Consider the following 26,018-nt stretch of genomic DNA (forward strand, 5'->3'; position numbering starts at 1 on the left):
TAACCATGCCACACTTTGCTTAATGATCACTGCTTTTTCACTCACTACACGACTGCATTATCTTTTACATATTTTCAGTATTTTTCAGTATTTTTCAGTTGAAATGTTCATTAAAAAGATTAACCACAAAAGCAAACTAAGATTCTATGTTCCAGTTCCTAAGTTGAATAATTGAAGAAAGAAGTGGCATTTGAAACAGTGTTCTTAAAAAAGAGGTTTCGTTAAACTTATTTAAATCAATGTAGAATATTGGTGTTCAAAGCGTAACTTGTGCACATTTTTCCATGAGCCCACTAGGCACCTACTGTTTATACCGTAATATGACAATACAGCAAACTGGTGACTTGAATGTGACCTTCTTTCATTTGTGGGGCTTAACTTAAAGTGACGCACAGATTCTGCAAGATAAATGAAAGAGAATATTTGAAACAGTCTGAAGAACTGGTGGAAAGTGTAAGCAATGTAGAAGATGTGAACCGGTCAAATGGATCATTTTACTATGTAAACACACTGGATAATTTCATTTCAAATAATCATAGTGTAATTCTACTCTGGAATGTAACAGCATACTGACATTTGAGCGTTTGTCTGCCTGTTTGTTTCTCTACTCCTTGCAGGTCCTTTGGGCAATTTACACCCAACTTGGCATGCGGATGTAGGTCGAACCTGGAATCATTTAGGCAAAGGTCAAGGTCAACGTATATGATTTTAAAGATGATATGGCCCTAACTTGGAGCAGGGGTGGTGAACAAGTGGTTAATGCGCTTGGTTTCAGTTCAGAAGGTTCCGGGTTCAAATCCCACCCCTGCCACATTTCTCCATGTAATGTGGAGTTGCGTCAGGAAGGGCATCATTCGTAAAACTTGTGCCAATTCAACATGCAGATCCACGTGGATTTGCTGTGGTGACCCCAAGTGCAAACAAGGGAGCAGCCGAAGGGACTTACTTTACTATTTGGCCCTAACTTGGCACAGACATATGGGTGGATTTCATATTTGGCCAGGCAAGGTCAGCTATAGGTCAAACACTCAGATGAAGGTCAAGCTCATTGGGCTCAAATGTCAGATTTGCACAAGGAAATGAATAGGGCAGCGCAGTCTCGTTTGAACTACTATGTGATATTGCGGGATTTGACAACATCTGGGTCGATAAACTTAAAAGCATACTCATGGTCACCTAGCAGAGCTACCGGTTTAAGACGTGCTGGTTTACAATGGTTTCCGCTGAAACCCCCATCCTCCGAATGGTTTGTGCTGACACTCCCACACTCTGCCTGGGGATTAGTCTCTCCCCACAAACAGCATCACTTCTAACAGAAAAATGGTGCACTGTTTTGTTTTTGGCTGCAATCACCGAAGCAGTCGTGAAAAGGGTGATTCTTAGACTACGGGCACTTATTATGTCCTTTGATCATATTGTATGAAAAACAGAAAAAAGGGGAAATTTCACACTTTTATAGTTATCTTTACAATGAAAGTGTGTTAAGAAATTTGTTCTAGTAGTCTATGATGATTTTTTCACATTTTTCACCATCAATTTATGCAAATATTGCCGTTTTGTGCTTGTCCCACACCCAGACTTTTGATCTTCAATGATAAAAATGGATGGTAAAGAAACGTTTTTTCTAATGTTTTAAAATATCTCTGAATAAAATATCAGTAAAATAATCAAAACATAATTGGGGTATTCAATGTCATACAACTGTTGTGATTTTTTTTAAACAAAATGTAGTTGTCCCACACTATTCCCGTAATTTCCACCACAACACTAATGTCCCTTTAAACAGTTTGCATGAAAGATTGTTTGGGTAGTTTCTATGGAGATAAACAGTGACATCAGAGCACATGTATATAGCGCCAAATCACAACAAACAGTTGCCCCAAGGTGCTTTATATTGTAAGGCAATGGTGTGGTGGAAATTACATTTACAAGGCCAATAGTGCCCATAGTTAAAGAATCACCCAAAAGCGCAGTTTTCTTTGGTTCCCAGTGGAGAAGGGAAGACGAGGCAAATGGAATACGTCATGTATACGTATACGTAGGTGCTAGCCTAACACAGCTAACCAGAGTAGCTGCGTTCTCTTGCCTGCAAAGCCGCCTTGACACGTTTGAGCTCCGGGTCATAAACAAACTGCAACATATGTCCATTTTCCACCACATAGTCACTTATTCTTTGCATTTTCACTTTCGTTGCTGTGTAATTTGCTCAAAAACTCAGAGAAATTGCCATATTTCTGTCCCTGGAAATAGAGAAACTATGTCATATGTGTCATATTTTACCCCTTTAGAGCCCGCCTTCAAACGAGATTGCACTGCCCAATTAACATACACTCACTGGCCACTTTAGGGGGTACACCTCTTCAACTGCTTGTTAACACAAATATCTAATCAGCCAATCACATGCCAGCAACTCAATGCATTTAGGCAACTAGACCTGATGAAGAGGACTTGCTGAAGTTTAAACAGAGCATCAGAATGGGGAAGAAGGGGGATTTAAGTGACTTTGAAAGTGTCACGGTTGTTGGTGCCAGACTGGAGGGTCTGAGTATTTCAGAAACTGCTGATCTACTGGGATTTTCACGCACAACCATCTCTATGGTTTACAGAGAATGGTCTGACAAAGAGAAGATATCCAGTGAGCAGCAGTTGTGTGGACTAGCACAAAAATAAATAAATAAATGAAAAGAGACTTCCAGAAAATACAGTAAATGGTAAATTTGAAGCATTTTTATAGTGTTCTTCCATCTGATGCAGATGCTCAAAGTGCTTTACATATTCACCCATTTTCTCTTACACACACACACAGATGTCAGAGCACTGCCATTCAAGGCACTCAACCGTACATCTAGAGCACACTGGGGATTAAGGAACTTGTTCAAGCGACCGTCGTAATTTTCCCAGACTGATGGGGAACTGAACTGACGATCCTCAGGTCTCCAGCTCACCACTTCAAAGCTCTGGATCAGAGGTGGGCAGCAACGTGCCATGAAGGACCAAGACAGTGCAAGTTTCCCTTACCAAAAAGTAGTACATGTAAGTATGTTTCAAGTATACTTCCAGTTTACTTTTTATATACTTATCAGTACTATTTTTTGGTAAGGGTTTCCTTGAAGCCCATGGCATCAACAGGTGGTTTTACAAATGATCCTTTCACATAAATGTAGGTGACTGGAAGCAAGGACATCCTGCAGTGTCTTGGTCCGTCATGCCCATCCCTGCACTACACAGCACCTCCACATTTACAGTATGTTTAGCAATACTCAACTGTGTTGTTTACCAAGTAATTCTACCCTAAGCAAGGTGACCACATGAGTACTGATGCTACACTTGCCATACCTGTCTGCCCCAGCATCTTCATACGCAAGAGTGCTATTCCTTAGTCTTAACAAAACCTGCATGATGCCTTCACACTGACACGAAGACAACAAACTAAAGCTTGGCTATGTCACCTCACAACAGGTCTTTGTGTGACAAAAAAGTTTAATTAAGTAACATAGATTCAGTTACAGTGGGAGTTTTAACAATTTGTCTTTTCTGAGATACAGAAACAACCAGTATTAATCTTAAATTTAAACCAGAAAAATGCTCATTTAGGTGACGTGTCCACATATGAACAACAGAGACTACCTGTAGCTATGCAAATCATACTGCAACAAAAACAACTATAGGATTATCAATCTATCTGTAAAAAAAAAAGAAAAAAAAGAAAAAAGATCATTTAAAAATTATGTAGTTTACAAACAAATTCCAGAAGAAACAATCTACAAACAAAAGTTGCCGTGAGTTAAATTTAAACGTCTTTCAAAGTTGACAATATAGTTCACCTAGAATGCTACTGTTTGTTTTCTTTTGTTAATTGAAAAACTAATTTTCCATCAAACTGCAACAAATGTGCTAAAATTATTAACTGAAAGCACAGGTACTGACAACAGATTGATTTCTGGTCATCGTATTAGTCCTTGAAAAAGTCGCCACTTAGAGTTTTTATTGCTTGGCATCAGCTGAAGACAATGTTTTCTCTAAAGTTAGACCCCAAAAGAATTCACTGTAGTGTCAAATCTCACTGCCTGTGTCATACTACACTTAAAAATTGGCCAAACTGGTCTTCTGGAAAACACTGTCACATGTTGCATGCATTTAAACCTCTGTGACGTCTCATTTTGAATGACAGTGTTGCAGTTTCCCAAACCTGGTCCTCTGGACCCAAAATACTGCATGTTTTCTATGTGTCCCCAATCTATTCGGATCAGAGAAGCTCAGTCAGATGTGCTCAGCCACGCATAAAGCACTCACATGGTACAGTGGCTGTCATTAACTTGAATTTACACCATATTTACAGGCGTCAACAGATATTTTCTGAGTCAAATATTTGGTTTCCCCATCAACTGCCACCATTTACAGTATGTTGTGGGCCAGCCCAGTTTGAAACTTGAAAATCATCTACGGCCCACCCAAACCTTTAATCAATTTTGACTGACACACGAGACTAAGATGACGTATTTTCTTATGTATGTTTCTTATGTATAAGCAAATAGTGTTACATTAACAATGACAATATTACATTAATATTATATTATAATGAAGACTAACACATCATTTAAATGCCATGATTTGGTTTTATTACTTCTGAATATATTTTTCAAAATAATCACATATTTGGGGGTCATTTTAAACTTTAAAATCAAAGACTTTTTTCCACTTATTTGTTTTTAATGACTTCTCAAGACCCACCTGCAGTAGCTGCACAGCCAACAAGGAGGCCCCAGCCCACACTTTGGAAATCACTGCTGTTGGCAAATTTTATTTCATTTCATTTCATTTTGGAAGCATCACTACTGCACTTAAAGATTCAAATAGGAACTAATCATTCATATATGAATGACACTCCTCAGAATTGTAGCACTGATTTTAAAACACTTGCAAAAATGTTACCTGAAACAATTCTGCAAAGTACAGGCTGAGACCGAACTCTATTCAATAAACGTTGTGCAGAAGGCAATTTACCTTGAACAAAAATGCGCTTCCAGAAGATTCTGCCAACATGTATGCCCCCAAGGAACACCAGATTAGAGAGGATGAGCACGGCAGTGGAGAAGGCAGAGAGAAGGGCAACACATCGCCTTTTCATTGCTGGAGAGAGATTCCGCTCCTGGGAAATCAGCAAACAAGCAGATTTTCTGGGGTAATTTTCATTATAATTCTAAGAAACAAAAGAAAACATGGCACCTGGTCCTAATGACCTGTGTGACCTTAAATTAGAGGAGGCTTATAAATGATGCCATCAGACTTTTAAATATGAAACATCTCCCAAAGCTGGAGAAGTCACAGGGAAACTTTTAACTGTTATGCATGTGGGAGTTTTTAGGCTACAATAATGTGACAGGATGAACAAAATCGCTCCAACATCTGCACTTACTGAAATAGCTCCGTGCACACCCTCTCAATAAATCACACATCATAACTGAACATCACTGCGGATTAATCAAATAATTACTTCAGTAGACAATAGTTTAATCTCACCATTTTGACCATTCATAGGAAAACAGTTGGAATTCAAACTTACGACAATGGAATGAATATAAGACGAGGCAAACAGAGTCTTCAATCCATTTTCCACCAGAACTCCAGCCCAATTCATCAGGGCCCAGTACTGCAAATAGTCATGGCCGCCGTGCCAGAGGCAGACGAATCCAAAGGCCAGGCCAGTGGATAACATTTTGCAAAGAAGGCCATGCCGTGAACCTCCCAGTGGCACGTAAATGTACCTAAAACCATCAGCACAACAATAATGGAAATAAATGTAAGGGAATCATGATGTTTACTGGACATTTTATATACCAACACAACTGACAAAACGAATATACAGGAAATTGTGGATGTCCATGCCGGTGCACAGGACAGGAGGCTTGCAGAAGAAGACACCACTCCCATCTCTGGATGGAGCCGCACCTCAAACAGAGAGAAAAACAAAATCGGGCATCAGAAAGACAACAAATACAGCATAATTTTTCAGCATTAAGCAACAAGGAAAACAGAAGAAATACTAAGGTGATTGCCGGCCACTAGCACTAAGCTTCACTAAAAGACCCAGACTTTAGATAAATTTGAGGTCGCGACCCGCTCTGTTTGCTAATAAAATTAATTTCAAAGGGTAAAAAGCATAGCAACATACTATGCCAGTATGCTAGCCATACAAAAGGGAAAATACATGCTTCTTAAGTCTTATCCATGACCACGTTAACTGAAAACTGAAAGAAGTGAACACATAGTGAAACCTTTTAGTGTTAATGTAATACTGTCAGTGTTAATTTAACACTTGTAATTTACCTGTGGTATCTAGAGTGGCTCTTTGTAGCAGTGATGGGTTCTAGAGCTGAGGACAACACTGGATGGGAGTTGCATAAAAATTGAAGCTTTTGTTGAAAGAAGACTTACTTGCATAATTTTTAAAAACGAGATAAACATTTTTTCATTTGTTAATAACTAATTGTTTTCATATCTGTAGAAACACGGGAGCAAAAGTGGTCAAGCTAACAGTGCTCTGACATTTGCACGACTATGATCATAGTGGACCACTCCAGCAGCAGCTTTTCTCGCGTGCACTGAACGAGGTGGAGAAAGCATTTGGAACCATCTAAAAAGGTAATTATTTGTCATGTTTACATTGTCATGGCTTGGTAAACAGTTGCATGTTCTATCCTTCTTGTGTGTGGCTGTAAAAGTATGTTCATGACAAATTTAACATCTTGTTCCAATTGATCAGACGAGCTGTGCTCTGATGTGGTGCGCTGACGCAATCACTGACACTGTTCACTTCTTCTTTACTCGACTTGACGAGCTGCGCATGCCATCTCACGCACCATCAAGCATCAACGTGCATCAACATGTAGTGTTGGTGAGTAGATCATGCAACGTTCACAACCATTTCATGTTTGTTGCACGACTTTCATGAGAGATTTCTTGAACATTTCAAAATTCTCTTTCATTTCAAAATTTGCTTTCACGCGGCAGTGCATATCTCACATTCAGTCTACACTGGTTCACAGCGACTTTACACACCAGTACAACACACTGCGAACGGGTGCGTGAATCAAAGTCGTGCAAGTGTCAAAGTGCCCTGACACTTGCACGACTTTGATCCGTGCACTTGCACGCGCATTGTCATGATGATCCCACCCGCTGTGTTCCCAGCTGGATGCCGTGCTTTGTTCCACTGGCTGCCACGCGCTGTACGCTGGACCCTGCATATATAAAAGAATTATTTTGTAGTGGATTAATCATTTTCTCTACAAGATGGCTGTTGAAAACAACTCTATTCCCTTCCAGAATCACAGAGGAGCGCTCCAGCTGCTGCTATTCTCGCGCGCGCGTTTAATGAGGTGGAGAACATATTTGGAACTGTCTAAAAAGGCAATTATTTGCCATGTTTATATTGTAATAGCTTGGTAAAACAATTGCATCATCCATTCTTGTGTGCAGCTGTAAAAGTATGATAGATTATGATAGATTTAACATCTCATTATAATCGTTCAGACGAGCTGTGCTCTGATGCAGTGCAAAGTGTTTTTGACTTGTCTGCGCAATGTTCACATGAAGTTCATGTAATTAATGCGTGATGGAGATTTTTAACATTTCAAAATTTTCTTTGCGCACTTGCACAAAGCTATGCACAGTTTATACCGGTTTACGAGTTTGAGGCGAGTTTACTCTCGTGCATGGCAGAGTGCGTGCAAGTGCAAGGATCAAAGTCATGCAAGTCAGGGGGCCTTCAGGGGGCCTTTACTGGGAGGCTCTCATTTGTCCCACAGGTTCGGGAAGCCTCAACATGCAACACAGTTCCAACACTTACCACCTAATATCTCTTTCCTGTGTGGTGCTGCTGAGCTAGGAACTAATGATTTTAACGATCCTGTGGCTAATCAATTTCCATGAGAGATGAGACAGCACTTAAACAGATTGGAGAAAGAAAGTTGGTGCAAAAAGTGAACAAACCTCTGCAAATAATTTTTTCCAAACCTTTAGATGGACACCAAATCAAGATTGAAATAAAAACAGTCATTTAGAAATAGACATTAATGTCCAAATAGCAAATGTGCTATGTCATGTCTGATCCCTGCAAACAGCTTTAAACACCCAAACAGTATTTATAGACTGGCAGTGGAATTTTGACACTAAGCCATCTGATCGGGAGAGTAAGTACACCATGGGCCACATGGACCTGATACAGGACTTTGTGGAGTGGTGCAAATCAAACCACCTGTAGCTGAACATTGCCAAAACAAAGGAGATGGTAGTGGACTTCAGAAGGTCCGGGCCCACTCTGTAGCCAGTCTACATTGAGGGGGTCGATGTGGAGGTGGTCCAGACTTACAAATATCTGGGGATACTTATGGACGATAGGTTGGATTGGTCAGCCAATACTGACACCCTCTACAGGAAGGGACAGAGCAGACTGTACTTCCTGAGGAGGTTAGGGTCCTTCAGGATCTGCCATAAACTCCTGCGAATGTTCTACCAGTCTGTGGTGGTCTGCTGGGGGAGCAGCGTGAAGAGGAGGGACGCTGGGCGACTGGACAGGCTGGTGAGGAAAGCTGGTTTAGTGCTGGGAACAGAGCTGGAGACACTAACATCAGTGGCAGAGAGAAGGACCCTCAGTAAACTGCTGGCCATCATGGACAACGTTGAGCACCCTCTGCACAGCGCCATCATCAGGCAGAGGAGCTCATTCAGCGGCAGACTGCTGTCCCAGTCCTGCCACACAGACAGATTCAGGAAGTCTTTTGTCCCTCAGGCCATCAGACTGTTCAACTCTTCCCATCTCAGTAAGAAATAATCCTGTGACACATCTGTTTGACCTTTTATCGCTTTCTTTTGCACTACCAACACTGTTTACACTGCTTACTTCTTTGCACAACCTACACTGTTCACATTGTGTACTGTTTACATCTGTGCTACCTCCTCACTACTGCACTACATTTACTCCTCCGTCATATTCTCTGAGACTGGATGCTGTACTTGCACACTAATTTTATTTTTATTTTTAGTTAGTAGCTTTTATTGATTAGTCCATTTTTCTTTTATTTACTTAACCCTATTTTGTGTGTCTGGTGCAATGTGTGTGTCTTGTCTAATGTGTAAGCTGCTGGATGCCTTGAATTTCCCTCTGGGATCAATAAAGTATCTATCTATCTATCTATCTATCTGTCTGTCTGTCTGTCTGTCTGTCTATTTTCATGGAGGCCAATGACCAGCACAAGAAAAACCAAAAAAATCCCAATGTGTTATTTTCTTGAAACTCAAATCCGCTGTTGGCTGTCTATTCGATATATTTGTGTCTGCACACTGCTTACAGCTCATGAATGAAAGAAAAGGCACAAATGTGAGTGTATCATTTAAAAAAGGCAACATAAAGTGCAAATAGGTTATTGTACAGACTGAGTTGGGCAAGAAAGCCTTCGTGTTTTCTGGAACACTCTCCAGAATAAGCTCAAACTCCAGGACCTAGTGCCACTCACTGACTTTAAAGGACATGTAAAGTTCATAAAGTCTGAGTCTGTTTGAAAGTTGTAAATCTTCTTCTCTATAAGAGTCAAGACAGAAGTCAGACTACCAGAGCAAGAATTTTAGGTGAGGAAGCTTCATTTGAAGCGAAACGTCCTTGAGTCAAACAACCCAGTCCAGTCGAAGATTCAAGCTTCTCTACTATAACTTCTGTGACTTAAAAAACTGTATCGTGCAATATTTGACTGTTGCATCACCATCTGTACAGCTTCATGGTAATTTAATTTAATTAGCTTATAATGCGCCAAATCACAGCAAAAGCCGTCTCAAGGCGCCTCACACAAAACAAGTCAACACAAAATTGAACAAACAATTAAAAATGAACAAAAAATTCAAATACATACATAAAAACAGAAGTAAAATAATAAAACAAATAAAAATAAACACTATCCATAAGAAAGAGAATAAAAATAGGTTTTGAGTCTTGACTTAAAAATGTCCACAGACTCTGACTGCCTCACGGTCGCTGGAAGACTGTTCCACAGGGTGGGTGCACGATACGAAAAGGCTCTTTGACCTGCTGACTTCTTCACCCTGGGAACACAGAGAAGTCCTGTGTCCTGCGACCGCAAAGCCCGGGCCGGCACGTAGAGTTCCACCAGATCAGCCAGATAAGATGGTGCCAGTCCATGAACAACCTTATAAGTCAATAACAAAACCTTAAAATCTGCTCTCACAGTGACAGGGAGCCAGTGCAAAGATGCCAAAATGGGTGTGATATGTTCAGACCTTCTGCTACGTGTCAGAAGTCTGGCGGCAGCGTTCTGAACCAGCTGAAGACCCCTAATGCTGGACTGTGGTAACCCTGAAAATAGAACATTACAATAATCTAGTCTAGAAGAAACAAAAGCATGAATCAGGGTCTGAACATCAGCCATGGACAGGATGGGGCGGATCCTCGCTATATTTCTCAGATGGAAAAAAGCAGTCCTAGTAACATCCCTGATGTGGAGGTGAAAAGACAACGTGGGATCAAAAATTACCCCAAGGTTCCTCATTTTGTCCGTATGATGTATGACACAGGAACCCAGGCTGAGCGACAGCTGGTCAAACTGATGCCGATGTCTCGCTGGACCAAGAACCATCATTTCAGTCTTATCAAAGTTTAAAAGTAGGAAGTTACTAGACATCCAACTTCTCACTGATAGAAGACAGAAGAAAGATGGTAGAGTGGAACGGAGAAAGATTTTCTCAAAAAGATGTGAAATTTCAGCTCCAGGTTTGCCAGAAGACACACAGGAGACTCTGGACTAAAGTTGTTCTGTTTCCTTGTCTGAAAGTCCTTACGTACTTGACTATATAAACAAAGCCAGCATGTGATGGTTAGTGCGGCTGAAGACTGATAATCATGTCTGCTTCTTTTCACTGCTCAGCCAGTTATTTCCCAGAGAAGAGACTCTACAGTCGGTAAGTAATTTTCATCAATGCCCACTGTGACTGGAATAGCTATTTTAAAAAGTATGAGACACATAACGGGGCGAGCTGAAAGAATAATCACTCAATACACCCTGCGATCCATATTCCACTTCATCTGTCTTTTTCACAAAGTGTGAACATATGAGACAAAATAACAGGTGCACTTGAAAACGCCACCATAGCCATGCACAGAAACCTGGATGACCTAACCTACACTCCCAATGACAGGATCAAATGCATGTGTGGTTGTAGTCATACGCTGTGCAGCCTCTTCACCACAGAATCAGTCAGAGCTCTTCTGATGGTGGATACTCTGAGTGCAAACCTGTGACAGATCGTACACAGGCAGTGAAACCATTATGGAACGGCAAACAATGAACCACTTAGCTGTCCGGAGAGACCGGGTGTCAGTGACTCATGTAGAGCACATCATTTAACACCTACACACTCATCTATTGCTCTTCAGACATTTTCAACATAATTCCACAACTGCATTAAAACCTCTTTAAAAGCACTTTCACAGCAATGAACAACAGGTCAAGGTGTCAGAGGTATCGCTTTACATCTGCAGTCGGCTAATTGCAAGTGATGCCCATTAAGAAAAAGAAAGAGATACTTCCAATGAGCATGGGCTAAAATGGAAACCTACATTTGCAATTTAAATGTACCTGTTCACACAATGTTTGGAGATATGAAATATTTCATTGTAAGTATGTGGTCAGAAAAGCAGATGCATGTCATCAACACAGAGGAGGCAAAAGGAAACTGCAACCTAGAAATCATTTTTCACAATGTACCAGTGTGTTCTCTGTCAACTGTGGAAAAACAGTGTTGTGTTAATGTTGCGACCTGCAGCTACCAAGCCGACCATTCAGTCCCAACAGGTTGCATTCAGCCATGCTTGCATCATTAAAAGCAGGCAAACTAATAACATGTTGTCCAAAGTACAAGTGCACAAACACATAATGGTCCCCTTACATATGCACATTTTAAATGAGGAGGCATTTCTCCAGAGTGCAGTGACACAACAATACCTGCAATACACAATGTCACAATCATGATAAAGCCTACACGCAAATGCAGCTTCTGTTTCTATGATAATGAAATTTGGGAAGGCAGCTGTAGAATGGCACTGTTTTGAAGGTAAAGGTGCCCTGACACGAGCATGTTTTTGATTCACGCAACAGCATGACCTGTGTCGTGCTGGAGAGTAAACACGTCTTTAACTGTTGTAGACAGGACGCCAGAGGGGCAACAGTGCATGTTATTGCGCATAGAGAATTTTGAAATGTTCAAAAAAAAATCTTTCACGCACAAATATCGTGCTATGTGGCATGATCTAATCTCCAACACGACGTGCAGCTGGTCGAGTGGAGTAAACAAGAAGTGAACAAAGGGAGTGGTGACATCAGCTGGATCGCATCAGAGCGCAGCTCGTCAGAAGGATTATAATACGAAGTTAAATCTGTTATAAACATAAAAATAAATACTTTAACAGCTGCACACAAGAAGCAAAAAACACGCAACTGTTTCATCAAGCCATGACAATGTAAACAAGTCAAATAATTACCTTTTTAGACAGCTCAAAATGCTTTCTGTAGGTTGTTAGGTGCGCATGTATGCGAACGGCTCCGGCTGCAGCCTCCTCTGTGATTCAGGAAGTGATTAGAGCCATTTTCAACGGCCAATTTGCAGAAAAAAATGATTAATCCGCCACAAAATAATTTATATACACGGCGTCCAGCGCAGACCGCGTGGCAGCTGGTAGAACAAAGAACAGCGTCCAGCTGTGAACACAGCGGGTGGGATTGTCACGACACAGTTCGTGCTGTTGCATGAATCAAAAACATGCTCATGTCAGGGCACCTTAATTCAACAACTACAGTACTTTCTGTTTGTAGCACAGCAGCAGATAAAAGAATATTTACAGAGGAATCTTTGAAATGGTGAAACAAGCACCAAATTCGGCACAAATACTCCTTAGACATTACTCTTTTGAAAAAACCGAATGGCCCCTTGAATTTTCAACAGGCGGCAAGGTAGGGGTCAATTGAAGAATTACACAGGGGTCAAAATTAAAAGATGCTCCAATCATATTGAAAACTACACCACATTATTTGTCTAATAATCATAAATATTCCAAAAAGGTACACTTTAGACCGTCTATGAATGTTATGGAATTATGGGGTAAAAACAGCTTGGAGGACCTGCTGCACTGACACCATACAGAACGTTGTGGAAAATGATCAAACAAAACAACAGTTTGAGTTGAATGTGCAGATCAGTCTTACTGTCCTTTTACCACCCAGGTGGTGAAAATGAGGGTAACAAACACAACTGCACAATAAACTGTGCTGTAATATAACATTTGTTATTTGTATTAATTTAAGAATATGACACATTTTAAATAAGCATTAACATCTGAATTAGGCCTCTTACCTGATGAGCCATCGATACAACCCTTCATCAAAATGTCTGAGAGGGAAAAAATAGAATACAAATGTTTGAGTCAGAAATTTACATAAGAATATAGCAGTGTAAGAAACATCTGAGCATAGATTTAGAGGCGTATTTTTCATATGCAAATATCATGCATGTACGTGTATAATGTCCCTTGGTTTCAGACTCTTAACACCGCTGATGTTCTTTATGCAGATGGAGGTCAAAGAGTAGTGATAATCTTAGGCTGAGTGTGTGATAAAATGTTCAAGATTCAGCCCTTGGGTGATATTAATGAGTCAGGATACCAAAGTAACACAGTGTTGATATTTACCATTCTTGGACAAGGACACAAATCCACAGTTCTTTGATTACAACTGGCAGGCTGAGAGTAGTAGCAATAAAAAGCAAAACAGCTGAAAAAAACACTGCTCCATCTCAGCCATAACAAGCAGACTGGCAACCTAGTGTGGGTTTAGTTTCCTCCAACCCCAGAGAATCAGATGTACCCCAAGAACCACATGAAGGTACAGGTAGTCTGCACATTCAGAAAGAGGCGGAGGGTGATATACGACTGTCTAAGATTTGCCTGAATTTATTTATTTGAGGGGGGAGTGTCTGTGGGTAGAGGACAGAAAAACCCTAAAATTCTAGGCTGCTAAACCAAACAAACCTTGTATAGTTAACCTCAAATATTTAAATACATTTTCCTTTACCGCCTCTACTCCTTGTAACCTCACTATTCACTGTGCTTCTTCTCATTCACAGACGTGCACTCTGCCTTGCTCCTACTGATTTTTATTCCCTGTCTCTCCAAAGCAAACCTCCACCTCTCCAGGCTCATCTCAACCTGCTCTCTACTCTCATTACAGATGACAATATCATCTGCAAACATTAGAGTACATGGAGACTCCTGTCTTAGCTCGTTATCAATCTGTGGGCCAGTGGTAATATTGCACTGTACACATAAACATTTTAGACCATTGCGCGCTGTGGCTACAGCATAAAACCTATTTAAACAAGGATTTTCTGCACTGAACCATTAGTCCATTAAATTAAGAAGTCGAACATATTATGCTGATCCAAAGATGAAAATTATTTGTAGGACCATAGGCCAGTCTTAATGTCAACTCTTGACTACATAAAGTATCCTTGGGTATCTTAAAAGGCTCTACATAAATTTCTTATTACCATCGATCAATTTGGAGACTTTAACCCATGCAGATGTTTACTGAACACAACATTCTATGTTGTTTTGGCAATGCTCTGACTAACCTACTGAAAATTGGCTGTTGTTCTGATCCTGTCACCGATAGAACGGTCCCCCCTAAAAATGGGTCCACCCTGCCTTCACTGCGCTTGCGTCATTTTGGACCACATCAGCACATCTGAGATGGACTCTCTACACCCAAAGTGATCAAAGGGAGTAATGTGATTACAACCCCTGGCAAAAAATTATGGAATCACCGGCCTCGGAGGATGTTCATTCAGTTATTTAATTTTGTAGAAAAAAAGCAGATCACAGACATGACACAAAACTAAAGTCATTTCAAATGGCAACTTTCTGGCTTTAAGAAACACTATCAGAAATCAGGAAAAAAAATTGTGGCAGTCAGTAACGGTTACTTTTTTAGACCAAGCAGAGGGAAAAAATATGGAATCACTCAATTCTGAGGAAAAAATTATGGAATCATGAAAAACAAAAGAACGCTCCAACACATAACTAGTATTTTGTTGCACCACCTCTGGCTTTTATAACAGCTTGCAGTCTCTGAGGCATGGACTTAATGAGTGACAAACAGTACTCTTCATCAATCTGGCTCCGACTTTCTTGATTGCTGTTGCCAGATCAGCTTTGCAGGTTGGAGCCTTGTCATGGACCATTTTCTTCAACTTCCACCAAAGATTTTCAATTGGATTAAGATCCGGACTATTTTTTGACCCTATGTGTCTTTTTGCAAGGAATGTTTTCACAGTTTTGCTCTATGGCAAGATGCATTATCATCTTGAAAAATGATTTCATCATCCCCAAACATCCTTTCAGTTGATGGGATAAGAAAAGTGTCCAAAATATCAACGTAAACTTGTGCATTTATTGATGATGTAATGACAGCCATCTCCCCAGTGCCTTTACCTGACATGCAGCCCCATATCATCAATGACTGTGGAAATTTACATGTTCTCTTCAGGCAGTCATCTTTATAAATCTCATTGGAACAGCACCAAACAAAAGTTCTAGCATCATCACCTTGCCCAATGCAGATTCGAGATTCATCACTGAATATGACTTTCATCCAGTCATCCACAGTCCACAATTGCTTTTCCTTAGCCCATTCTAACCTTGTTTTTTTTCTGTTTAGGTGTTAATGATGGCTTTTGTTTAGCTTTTCTGTATGTAAATCCCATTTCCTTTAGGCGGTTTCTTACAGTTCGGTCACAGACGTTGACTCCAGTTTCCTCCCATTCGTTCCTCATTTGTTTTGTTGTGCATTTTCGATTTTTGAGACATATTGCTTTAAGTTTTCTTCTTGATGCTTTGATGTCTTCCTTGGTCTACCAGTATGTTTGCCTTTAACAACCTTCCCATGTTGTTTGTATTTGGTTCAGAGTTTAGACACAGCTGACTGTGAACAACCAACATCTTTTGCAACATTGCATGATGATTTACCCTCTTTTAAGAGTTTGATAATCCTCTCCCTTGTTTCAATTGACATCTCTCGTGTTGGAGCCATGATTCATGTCAGTCCACTTGGTGCAACAGCTCTCCAAGGTGTGATCACTCCTTTTTAGATGCAGACTAACAAGCAGATCTGATTTGATGCAGGTGTTAGTTTTGGGGATGAAAATTTACAGGGTGATTCCATAATTTTTTCCTCAGAATTGAGTGATTCCATATTTTTTTCTTCTGCTTGGTCTAAAAAAGTAACCGTTACTGAATGCCATTATTTTTTTTCCTGATTTCTTATAGTGTTTCTTAAAGCCAGAAAGTTGCCATTTGATATGACTTTAGTTTTGTGTCATGTCTATGATCTGCTTTTTTTCTACAAAATTAAACAACTGAATGAACATCCTCCGAGGCCGGTGATTCCATAATTATTGCCAGGGGTTGTATTAACCATCAGATAACAAGGTAAAACCTCTTAAATCATTCTAAAGTCAGTTTTAAGCAGAAGCAAGGCTGTTTTAAACAGAAAATGAGGCGAAAATCGTTGAGTTGCTACTGCCGCTCTGAAATGACAGAGGTGCAGCAATACGTCATAGTCTGATGTGCTGCTGTGGCGCTCTGATCGCTTCCCCCGTCTTTTAATATGAAATACTGCTGAATTTCTGTGGAAATGATTGTTGTACAAAAGCTTCAGATATCTGTCACTGAGCTAGATGATGACTGGAGTGCAGTTTGAAGCAGAAACAGGACATAATCGGTGAATCATCGGTGAGGGTTAGAAATTACTCTGCTGACTCTGAAATGCTGCATGTGCAGTGAAGTTTTTAGGGGGGGGGAACCGTTCGGTTGGCGACACCGGTAATGAGCCTATTTGTTGTGGTTGCACAATCTGATTGTTACAACAGACTGATCACTTGAATTACTAAACAACAAATATGCATTTTCTTGAAGCAAACCAGCACTGTAAGATTTTCAATGCATTTATAACCCTGATGTCAGTAATATTCTCACCTCCACATCTCGGTGAAACTATACATGATGCTCACACACCGGGGAAGTTTCGGGGGAATGAGGTTGTCCAGTGTAGCCAACAAAGAAGGAAATCCAAACAGTACCAGATACTTCACATAGAAGAACTGCACCAGTGCCAGGGCCAGACCCCCTGTAAAAAATAATAAAAAAATAAAATAATTCTCAATACATGCATTACTGAAATAACTGATGACATTAACACAAGAAACCTAAATTTAATATTCTGCAGGAAAGAATTTACGTTCTTCCTTCTCATATAACTGGAGATTTCAAATCTTTTCATGACAACTGCAGGGCAAATAATGTGTGGTTGCAGCCCCCTAATGGGCCATGAAGGCACTGCCGGTCCTTAATTTTCAATTTTGTAATAAAGTTTAAAATTACCCAAATATTTAGAATTATTTAAAAAATAAAATTAGAAGTAATAAAGGAAAGCCATGGGATTTAAATGATGCATTATCTGGGCAAGTTTAACATAATACATACGGCATTTTAACCATATAAGTCACGGTTTTTACTAGTCTGGGAGGTCCTGCAACTTATACTGCAATGCAAGGTATATTCCAAAAAAAAAAAAAAAAAAAATTCCATAACAACAACAACAACTAATAATAATTATAATAACAATATAATAATGTAAATCTTTCCCAGGAATAAAAATACTGAAAAAATAAACTCCAATAGTAAAAGAATAAATGTCAATAATAAAAGTACTCTACAACAATGCACAAAAATCCCAAATTAAGGATCTGATAATACAGAAAAAAGTGCTAATTAAAATCCGGAAAATACAAAATAATATGAAAATTATATACTGGAACTAAAAGTTTAGTTCATACTCAACTATTTGAACTGTAAATGTCTCATTACAAATAGCAGCATGACAGAGGAGATATCCTGCCTGATTACACAGTCCATTTGTAAACTTTGGGCATTCTGGCAATGTGTAAAACAGAAATAATATACCGGCAATGAAATTTTGCAATAAAATCATGTGTGTGCGCATCAGCTGATTGCATATGAGAGGCAGGAAATACTATAACAAAAAATTCCAATGTTATAACTGCAGTGTTTCTATACTTAAAAAAAAAAATACCCTAAAATGCAAATGTGAAGACTTACCCAAAGCCCATGGAGGAAGAATTTCCAAGTAGGTTTCATTAGTCTGGATGGAATGCATGTACATTACATGGATCATGTATTCTGCAGTGAGCCACCAAAGAAAGATTCTCCCAGCTCTGAGTACCAAGTAAATGAGAGAAGCTTTGTTCCTGGCATTATTTTCAGCTGATCTCTGCATCTGCAAATGTGGAAGAGCCTATTAATTAAGAGATAAGTGATTGAAGTTAAAATTAACAATAAATGAACAGTAGCCAGTATTTATGAAAAAGAAAAAAATCATGGCCGAGCATCCTCCACCGGCTTTCTTCAAATCATCTTCATAGCAACATTCCACAGACGTCATACAATTTTACATAACACCAAAATTTTGTTAACCTTCTCTATAAGAAACACATCTGTTATTATAAAATCTGTTTGTGACACATGTATGAACCTTGTTGTGTAATGAGCAAGGAACACCACTTTGGAAGGTATGTCTTTACATTGACTTTTACAAAGACATCTTCAAAGAAATATGTACTGCACCAAATATATATATATATATATATATATATATATATATATATACACACACACACACACACAATTGTATGCCAAAGTTTGGGCACCCCTGATAATTTTCATGATTTTTCTTTATAAATCATTGGTTGTCTGGAACAGAAATTTCAGCTAAATGTATCATACCAGACGAACACACTGATATTTGAGAAGTGAAAGGTTTTAGTATTTACAGAAAGTATGCAATCATTATTTAAACAAAATCAGGCAGGTGCATAAATCTGGGCACCCTTCTCATTTTATTGATTTGAATACATTTAGCACTAATTATTGGAACAACATGGCAACATGGGAGCATCTAAACAACTCTCAAATTACCTGAAAACAAAGATTGTTCAACATCATGGTTTACGGGAAGGATACAAAAAGCTCTGTTTCTGAAGCAAAACCAAGAAATGGTTGTTAAAGAATCTTGGAGTGGAATAACAGCTGAAAGGTGCCACAAGCTGGTTGACTCCATGCCTCGCAGATGTGAAGAAATCATGAAAAACTGTGGTTATACAACTAAATACTAGTTTAGTGATTCACAGGATTGCTAAAAAAGCAGTTTGAACATAATAGTTTTGAGTCTGTAGCATCAACAGCAGATGCTACTATTATTGTGAACACCCCCTTTTCTACTTTTTTTTTTTACTAATAGCCCAATTTCATAGCCTTAAGAGTGTGCCTATCATGAATGCTTGGTCTTGTTGGATTTGTGAGAATCTACTGAATCTACTGGTACCTTGTTTCCCATGTAACAATAAGAAATATACTCAAAACCTGGATGAATCTTTTAAGTCACATAGCACTACTATTATTCTGAACACTACTGTACCCCACAGATAGAATTGCAATCCTTGCTCTGAAGATCAACTGTGCCAATTTATGTGTTGATTTTAAAAAAAGTGGCACATGAAAAATTGTTAGACAAAAAATAAAAATTAATAAATACATCCAAAATGGTGGAAAATCTGTCATGTCAGAAAATGACATAGGAAGGAATGAACTGTACTTGATCCAAGGAACAGTACCTGAGCTTTCAAAATTAAGCATAATGGTTCAAAATTTTCATGCTTAACTGCAACTCCAAATTTGATCCTTTGGTGGTGCTACAACACTGAAGGTACTGACATGAAAGTTGGTGAAAAGAGTGACCGTACTAGTCCAACAAAACCCATCTTGGAAGTGTGTGTGTGTGTGTGTGTGTGTGTGTGTGTGTGTGTGTGTGTGTGTGTGTGTGTGTGTGTGTGTGTGTGTGTGTGTGTGTGTGTGTGTGTGTGTGTGTGTGTGTGTGTGAGAGACTAATTCTCAGCAGCACATAGGGGGTGCTCAGGGGGTTGCAACCCCAGTTGAGCCGCTGACCAAAGATATGATAAAGGTATGATGATCATAAACAAGGCTGACTGATGATCACTGCTGCATGCAGAATTAGAAGATTTCCAGTGTATCAAGAATAAAGTACATAATAACACAGTAAAGAAACAGCTAGCAGGGACAGATGCACTTAAAAGCATTGCTCATTTGCCACCTCGCAGCACAGAGAAAATAAAAGCATGATCTCACAATCACATCTTATTTCAGGAGTAGCCATTACCAGCTGTTACCTGCTGAATGTAGTTTTTGTAAGTGATAATGGGTCCATTGTAGAAAAAGGGATGGTAGAAAGTGTATGAAAGCAACCAGCAGAGCTGCAAAACTCCACCTGGTTCCTGGGGACACGAGCAATGTTCCAGACTGAAGCTGATGAAGCGTAGACCACAGACAGCGATGCTGAACAGCAGCAGATAGTACTCCTCCTCACTCTCATACCACTTCTTCTGTTGAGGGAAAGGCAAATACTAATTACTGGATCATTTCCCTGGAAAAGCAGTTTTTAAATATTTAATGTCAATATAAATTTTAAAAGTGCGTTCCTTTTTTTTCTACATACTTTTTTCATCCACAGATGAAAATGAGGACATAAAAAGACAAAAGCAAACTGACACACCTGGATTGGAAAATGTATCAATACTGTAAATACTAGCAAAAATTCTATGACAGTATAAGTAACCTTAGGTCTTTAATCCCCTATTGCTCCCAGTGTGTAGTGAGCGCCTTGTATGGCAGCACCCTGATATTGGGGTGAATGTAAGTCATAACTGTAAAGCGCTTTGAGCATCTGATGCAGATGGAAAAGCACTATATAAATGCAGTGCATTTAACCTTGCAGCTCATGTACTGTGTAGAACACAAGTAGAGGATGACTGCATTCTATTCCGGACATAGTGCCAGCAAACACAACAAACTGCTTAAATTAACAGAATGACGTTCTGAGGGTTGACATTGTCTGTTAGTCATCTAGGGTGGGAAATAAGCTGCTGTGTGTACTACAATAAAGCGTAAAAATAAATAAATAAATAAATAAATAAAAATCAAACTTCAGTTGGTAACAGAGCTTCTTAGTATGTTCTGCCATCTTGTGTACTTTTCAGGGATTGCGGCAAGTGAAAACAAAAACTCAAAAAAGAAAAATAACATTAAAATGTTTAGTATTACTTTTTAATATGAATATGTCCAGGGTGTGATTGGTGAACACATTAAGGAAAAGGAATATTGTACACATACAGACACGCTAAGTGGAAATGCTGCTCACCTTTAGACAAATATGGGCTCAGTTATTATTAACTATTTAGATGCACACATTTCATCTCAAATGGTGCATATAACAACACCGTTTTTATGGGAATCCTTCATTTTATTCTTACACCAAAAAAAAAAAAAGAGTTTGCCATTATAAACAAACTTTATGATACAAGGATGATTTTGGAATTTTTACCCAAGGCCATCAAATATGGCCATCGGGTAGTGCGAAGGCTTTGTGTCCATCCGTCTGCCAGAGGCTTCAAATTTACAGGGGCCATTTTTGGCACACAGACCTTGGACAAGTTCAAAGATGGCTAACCTTGACCTATTTTTAGAAGTTAAAAAGGCACATTCTGTTTCAATCTGTTCAGTTTGTTTTTGAGTGGCGGGTGTGACAGCCAATCAGAGTAGAGCTGTACGTGAGGTCATTGGCTGGTCTCTCCAAAATCGCTTCATTTTGTATGTTTATATACATACATGTTTCTCATACAGTATATTATGTAAAACCTAGCGAGAAATAAACACTTCTAAAACTGAAAACGCTATTTTTGGAACCTAATAACACCTCTGAACTTATTTACAAGACATTTCGCTGTCGTTAGCATGGTCACGCCACAGGCTGGGAGCTAGCTGCAAAACTCTGTTTCGTTTGTGTGTAAATGTATCCTCTTTGTAATATGTTATATTAAGAGCTAGCGAGAAGTAAACATTTCTAAAACTGAAAACGCTGTTTTTGGAACCTAATAACACCTCTGAACTTATTTACAAGACATTTCGCTGATGTTAGCATGGTGCTATCACAGGCTGGTAGCTAACTGTAAAACTGTTTTGTTTGTGTGTAAATCTATCCTCTTTGTCATATATTATGTAAGAGCTAGTGAGAAATAAACACTTCTAAAACTGAAAATGCTGTTTTTGTATCCTGATAACACCTCTGGAGTCATTTACAAGACATTTTGCAGAAATCAGCATGCATGATAACTCCTGCTAACTCAAAGCTAACTTCCAATGGAGTTAAATTTGTCTAATTAATACCTGCAAATGCACAGAGGGTGATCTACAGATATTCCTTAATTTGCACAACTTCCGCTCTTAAAACATAAATATTGTTTTTGATTGATTGATAGAGGGGCTTTATTGAACATGTACAATTTGTATGTAAGAGAATAGGATCTTAATAATTAATGAAAAACTGCATTTATAAAGAACACAAGGCTCATACGGCTGAGGGTATTTTAGCATTGCTTTATATTTTTATACTCTTCACACGCTGTCTGTCATTGTGGCTCCGTACAGAAATTGGAAAAGATGAAGAATTCCCTTTGGGATAAATAAAGTTGATGTTTATCTTTAATTAACAGGTTGCCTGTTGCTGTACATGCAGCTAATATCAGAACAGTTCTGACAACAATGATTTGCGTGTGGGGTGTGCACACATTTCAAGACTTGTTGACATTTGCTTATTCAGTTTATGAAGTGTAATGCAAGAGTAAAATAAAACAGTTGTCAATTATGCCCACCACTCAGACTGGTTTGACAGTTCTTGCAACTGCAAAATTTTTTCTTTTACAATTGCTAACAATGCAAAAAACAAAAAAACAAAAAAAACAAACAAACACAAAAAAACACCCTACTTAAAATGCATCTTCTTCTTAACTTTCAAATATGTATTATAAGTCATCTGATTTATTTTCCTCATGATACAAAGACATGCCTCCAAAAATCATGAATAAATTGAATGCATTTGGTACAACCCACCTGGATCTCTTGTAAGGGCTGAATGTGAAGAGTACAGAGCAGCAGCAGGCTGCAGGCCCATGACAGGACAGGGGTCCTCACCTGGGCCACGGAGAACGACAAGCCGAGATGTACCAGCAGCACAGTCATGCCTTTTACTCCTAAAACGCTGCCGGCTGATACAAGGCCATATACTGTGAGGACTGGTACCCTAAACTGTGGGAGTAATGGCAACATTCTGGATTATGACATGCAGTATAGGACGTAATAGGACTTTAAACAACAGGTTTTACCTTGGGGTAAAAGATGCTGGTCAACTTCGATATCACCCCATGTCCAATCAGTGTCCACAGTAAAGATTTCTTACCCCATTCCATCCAGAAAGCCCATTCAAAGTCTGAGGGGTCCTGATAGAAATGAATACATTTAATACTGCTCTTCAGCAAGGATCTGATGAATACAGATCAACTCTAACTGGTTAGACTTCTAACTTAGTCTAAGTGTAGAAAATCAACAGGTCTTTCAGAACGTCAAAGAAATTGGAGATATTTTATATTCACACAAAATAGTGTAAACCATGAGCATATATAACAATATGTGAAATTATGTAAAATGAGAATAATTTCTTAAAACATTAATATTCAGGCTGCAATGTTTGTTTATACCTTGTCACACTGAAGGCCGAATGAGGCCGAATGGTGACCAATTGCAATAATGTTGCAAATTATCAATGTTGTTTCACTTATTTCAATGACATTAGACAACTTTGCAGAAAACCCGAAGAAAGAAAATGAATATTTACTGCAAACATCCAGATGTGTCTTTCAGTAAAGTGTACCATGTTTGTCATCAGTCTGAAAACTGATCTTACCCTTTTTAAATTACTAATTAGGCCTTCCTCCAGCTGAAATTCTCTCTCTAATCTCCCTTCATACTCTGAAGTAAAACAGAAGTAGTGTCAATGTCAGATTATGTTTAATTAATTGATGGGACTTCTTGACACATTTGTGCTACGTCAAAAAAAGTACCATCCTTACCTTTGGAGAATTTGTACAGTTGATAGAAAGAGTACAGGTGAGAGCCAAATGATAGCAGCCAGTAGGTTAGAATCTCTGTTTGTGACAGGGGTGCCAACTGAGCTCTTAGTTTAGATGACATCTGGCGAAATCATTGTGCTATACTTCTCCCAACACACACACACACACACACACACACACACACAACCACAATTATTATGGCCTAGAGTCCAGCATTTACCAACACCTCAACTGTATGATGACAACTCACAATAATACATCATCAAAATGTATAAACACAGGGTGCAAGCTGACCAGAATCTAAGAATGTATGTATTAATCAGAGGAAGGTGCTTCAAAGTAAAAATGTTTCATTCTTCAGCAGGAACAGTACAGCAAAAAACAGCAGTTAATTTTACAGACTTAATAGCTAAAAACCTCCCATATTTTCCAGAGTATAAGTTGTACCTATTAAGAAAAATTCCTCTTGAAGATGAAAAACATATACATATATATATATATATATATATATATATATATATATATATATATATATATATATATATATATATATATATATATATATGTACACTCAACAAAAATATAAACGCAACACTTTTGGTTTTGCTCCCATTTTGTATGAGATGAACTCAAAGATCTAAAACTTTTTCCACATACACAATATCACCATTTCCCTCAAATATTGTTCAAAGATTCAAAGATCAAAGATCAACCAGTCTAACCAGTCTAAATCTGTGATAGTGAGCACTTCTCCTTTGCTGAGATAATCCATCCCACCTCACAGGTGTGCCATATCAAGATGCTGATTAGACACCATGATTAGTGCACAGGTGTGCCTTAGACTGTCCACAATAAAAGGCCACTCTGAAAGGTGAAGTTTTGTTTTATTGGGGGGGATACCAGTCAGTATCTGGTGTGACCACCATTTGCCTCATGCAGTGCAACACATCTCCTTCGCATAGAGTTGATCAGGCTGTCAATTGTGGCCTGTGGAATGTTGGTCCACTCCTCTTCAATGGCTGTGCCAAGTTGCTGGATATTAGCAGGAACTGGTACACGCTGTCGTATACGCCAGTCCAGAGCATCCCAAACATGCTCAATGGGTGACATGTCCGGTGAGTATGCCGGCCATGCAAGAACTGGGACATTTTCAGCTTCCAAGAATTGTGTATAGATCCTTGCAACATGGAGTCGTGCATTATCCTGCTGCAACATGAGGTGATGTTCTTGGATGTATGGCACAACAATGGGCCTCAGGATCTCATCACGGTATCTCTGTGCATTCAAAATGCCATCAATAAAATGCACCTGTGTTCTTCGTCCATAACAGACGCCTGCCCATACCATAACCCCACCGCCACCATGGGCCACTCGATCCACAACATTGACATCAGAAAACCGCTCACCCACACAATGCCACACATGCTGTCTGCCATCTGCCCTGAACAGTGTGAACCGGGATTCATCCGTGAAGAGAACACCTCTCCAACGTGCCAAATGCCAGCGAATGTGAGCATTTTCCCACTCAAGTCGGTTACGACGACGAACTGGAGTCAGGTCGAGACCCCGATGAGGACGACGAGCATGCAGATGAGCTTCCCTGAGACGGTTTCTGACAGTTTGTGCAGAAATTCTTTGGTTATGCAAACCGATTGTTTCAGCAGCTGTCCGAGTGGCTGGTCTCAGACGATCTTGGAGGTGAACATGCTGGATGTGGAGGTCCTGGGCTGGTGTGGTTACACGTGGTCTGCGGTTGTGAGGCTGGTTGGATGTACTGCCAAATTCTCTGAAACGCCTTTGGAGACGGCTTATGGTAGAGAAATGAACATTCAATACACGAGCAACAG

At 39.3% G+C, this 26,018-nt stretch overlaps 1 protein-coding gene across 7 annotated transcripts in view; it reads right to left on the minus strand.

The window, feature by feature from the left end:
• hhat (hedgehog acyltransferase) overlaps positions 1 to 26,018 on the minus strand; it is a 42,815-nt gene that overhangs the window by 12,219 nt on the left and 4,578 nt on the right. For 2 of the 7 annotated variants that reach the window (XM_034184256.1, XM_034184258.1), the window contains exons 2-11: positions 24,172 to 24,317; positions 24,006 to 24,070; positions 23,428 to 23,541; positions 23,156 to 23,350; positions 20,380 to 20,592; positions 18,236 to 18,413; positions 17,093 to 17,243; positions 13,417 to 13,452; positions 5,564 to 5,765; positions 5,005 to 5,149 (exon numbers count right to left, since the gene is read on the minus strand). In XM_034184256.1, the coding sequence (XP_034040147.1) occupies positions 5,005 to 5,149; positions 5,564 to 5,765; positions 13,417 to 13,452; positions 17,093 to 17,243; positions 18,236 to 18,413; positions 20,380 to 20,592; positions 23,156 to 23,350; positions 23,428 to 23,541; positions 24,006 to 24,070; positions 24,172 to 24,292 (1,420 nt within the window). In that variant the 5' untranslated portion in view covers positions 24,293 to 24,317. The remainder of the gene's footprint in view (positions 1 to 5,004; positions 5,150 to 5,563; positions 5,766 to 13,416; positions 13,453 to 17,092; positions 17,244 to 18,235; positions 18,414 to 20,379; positions 20,593 to 23,155; positions 23,351 to 23,427; positions 23,542 to 24,005; positions 24,071 to 24,171; positions 24,318 to 26,018) is intronic. The other 5 variants (XM_034184260.1, XM_034184261.1, XM_034184257.1 and 2 more) reach the window with 4 other exon arrangements.

This window comes from Thalassophryne amazonica, chromosome 13 (assembly GCF_902500255.1).
Source record: "Thalassophryne amazonica chromosome 13, fThaAma1.1, whole genome shotgun sequence".
NCBI lineage: Eukaryota > Metazoa > Chordata > Actinopteri > Batrachoidiformes > Batrachoididae > Thalassophryne > Thalassophryne amazonica.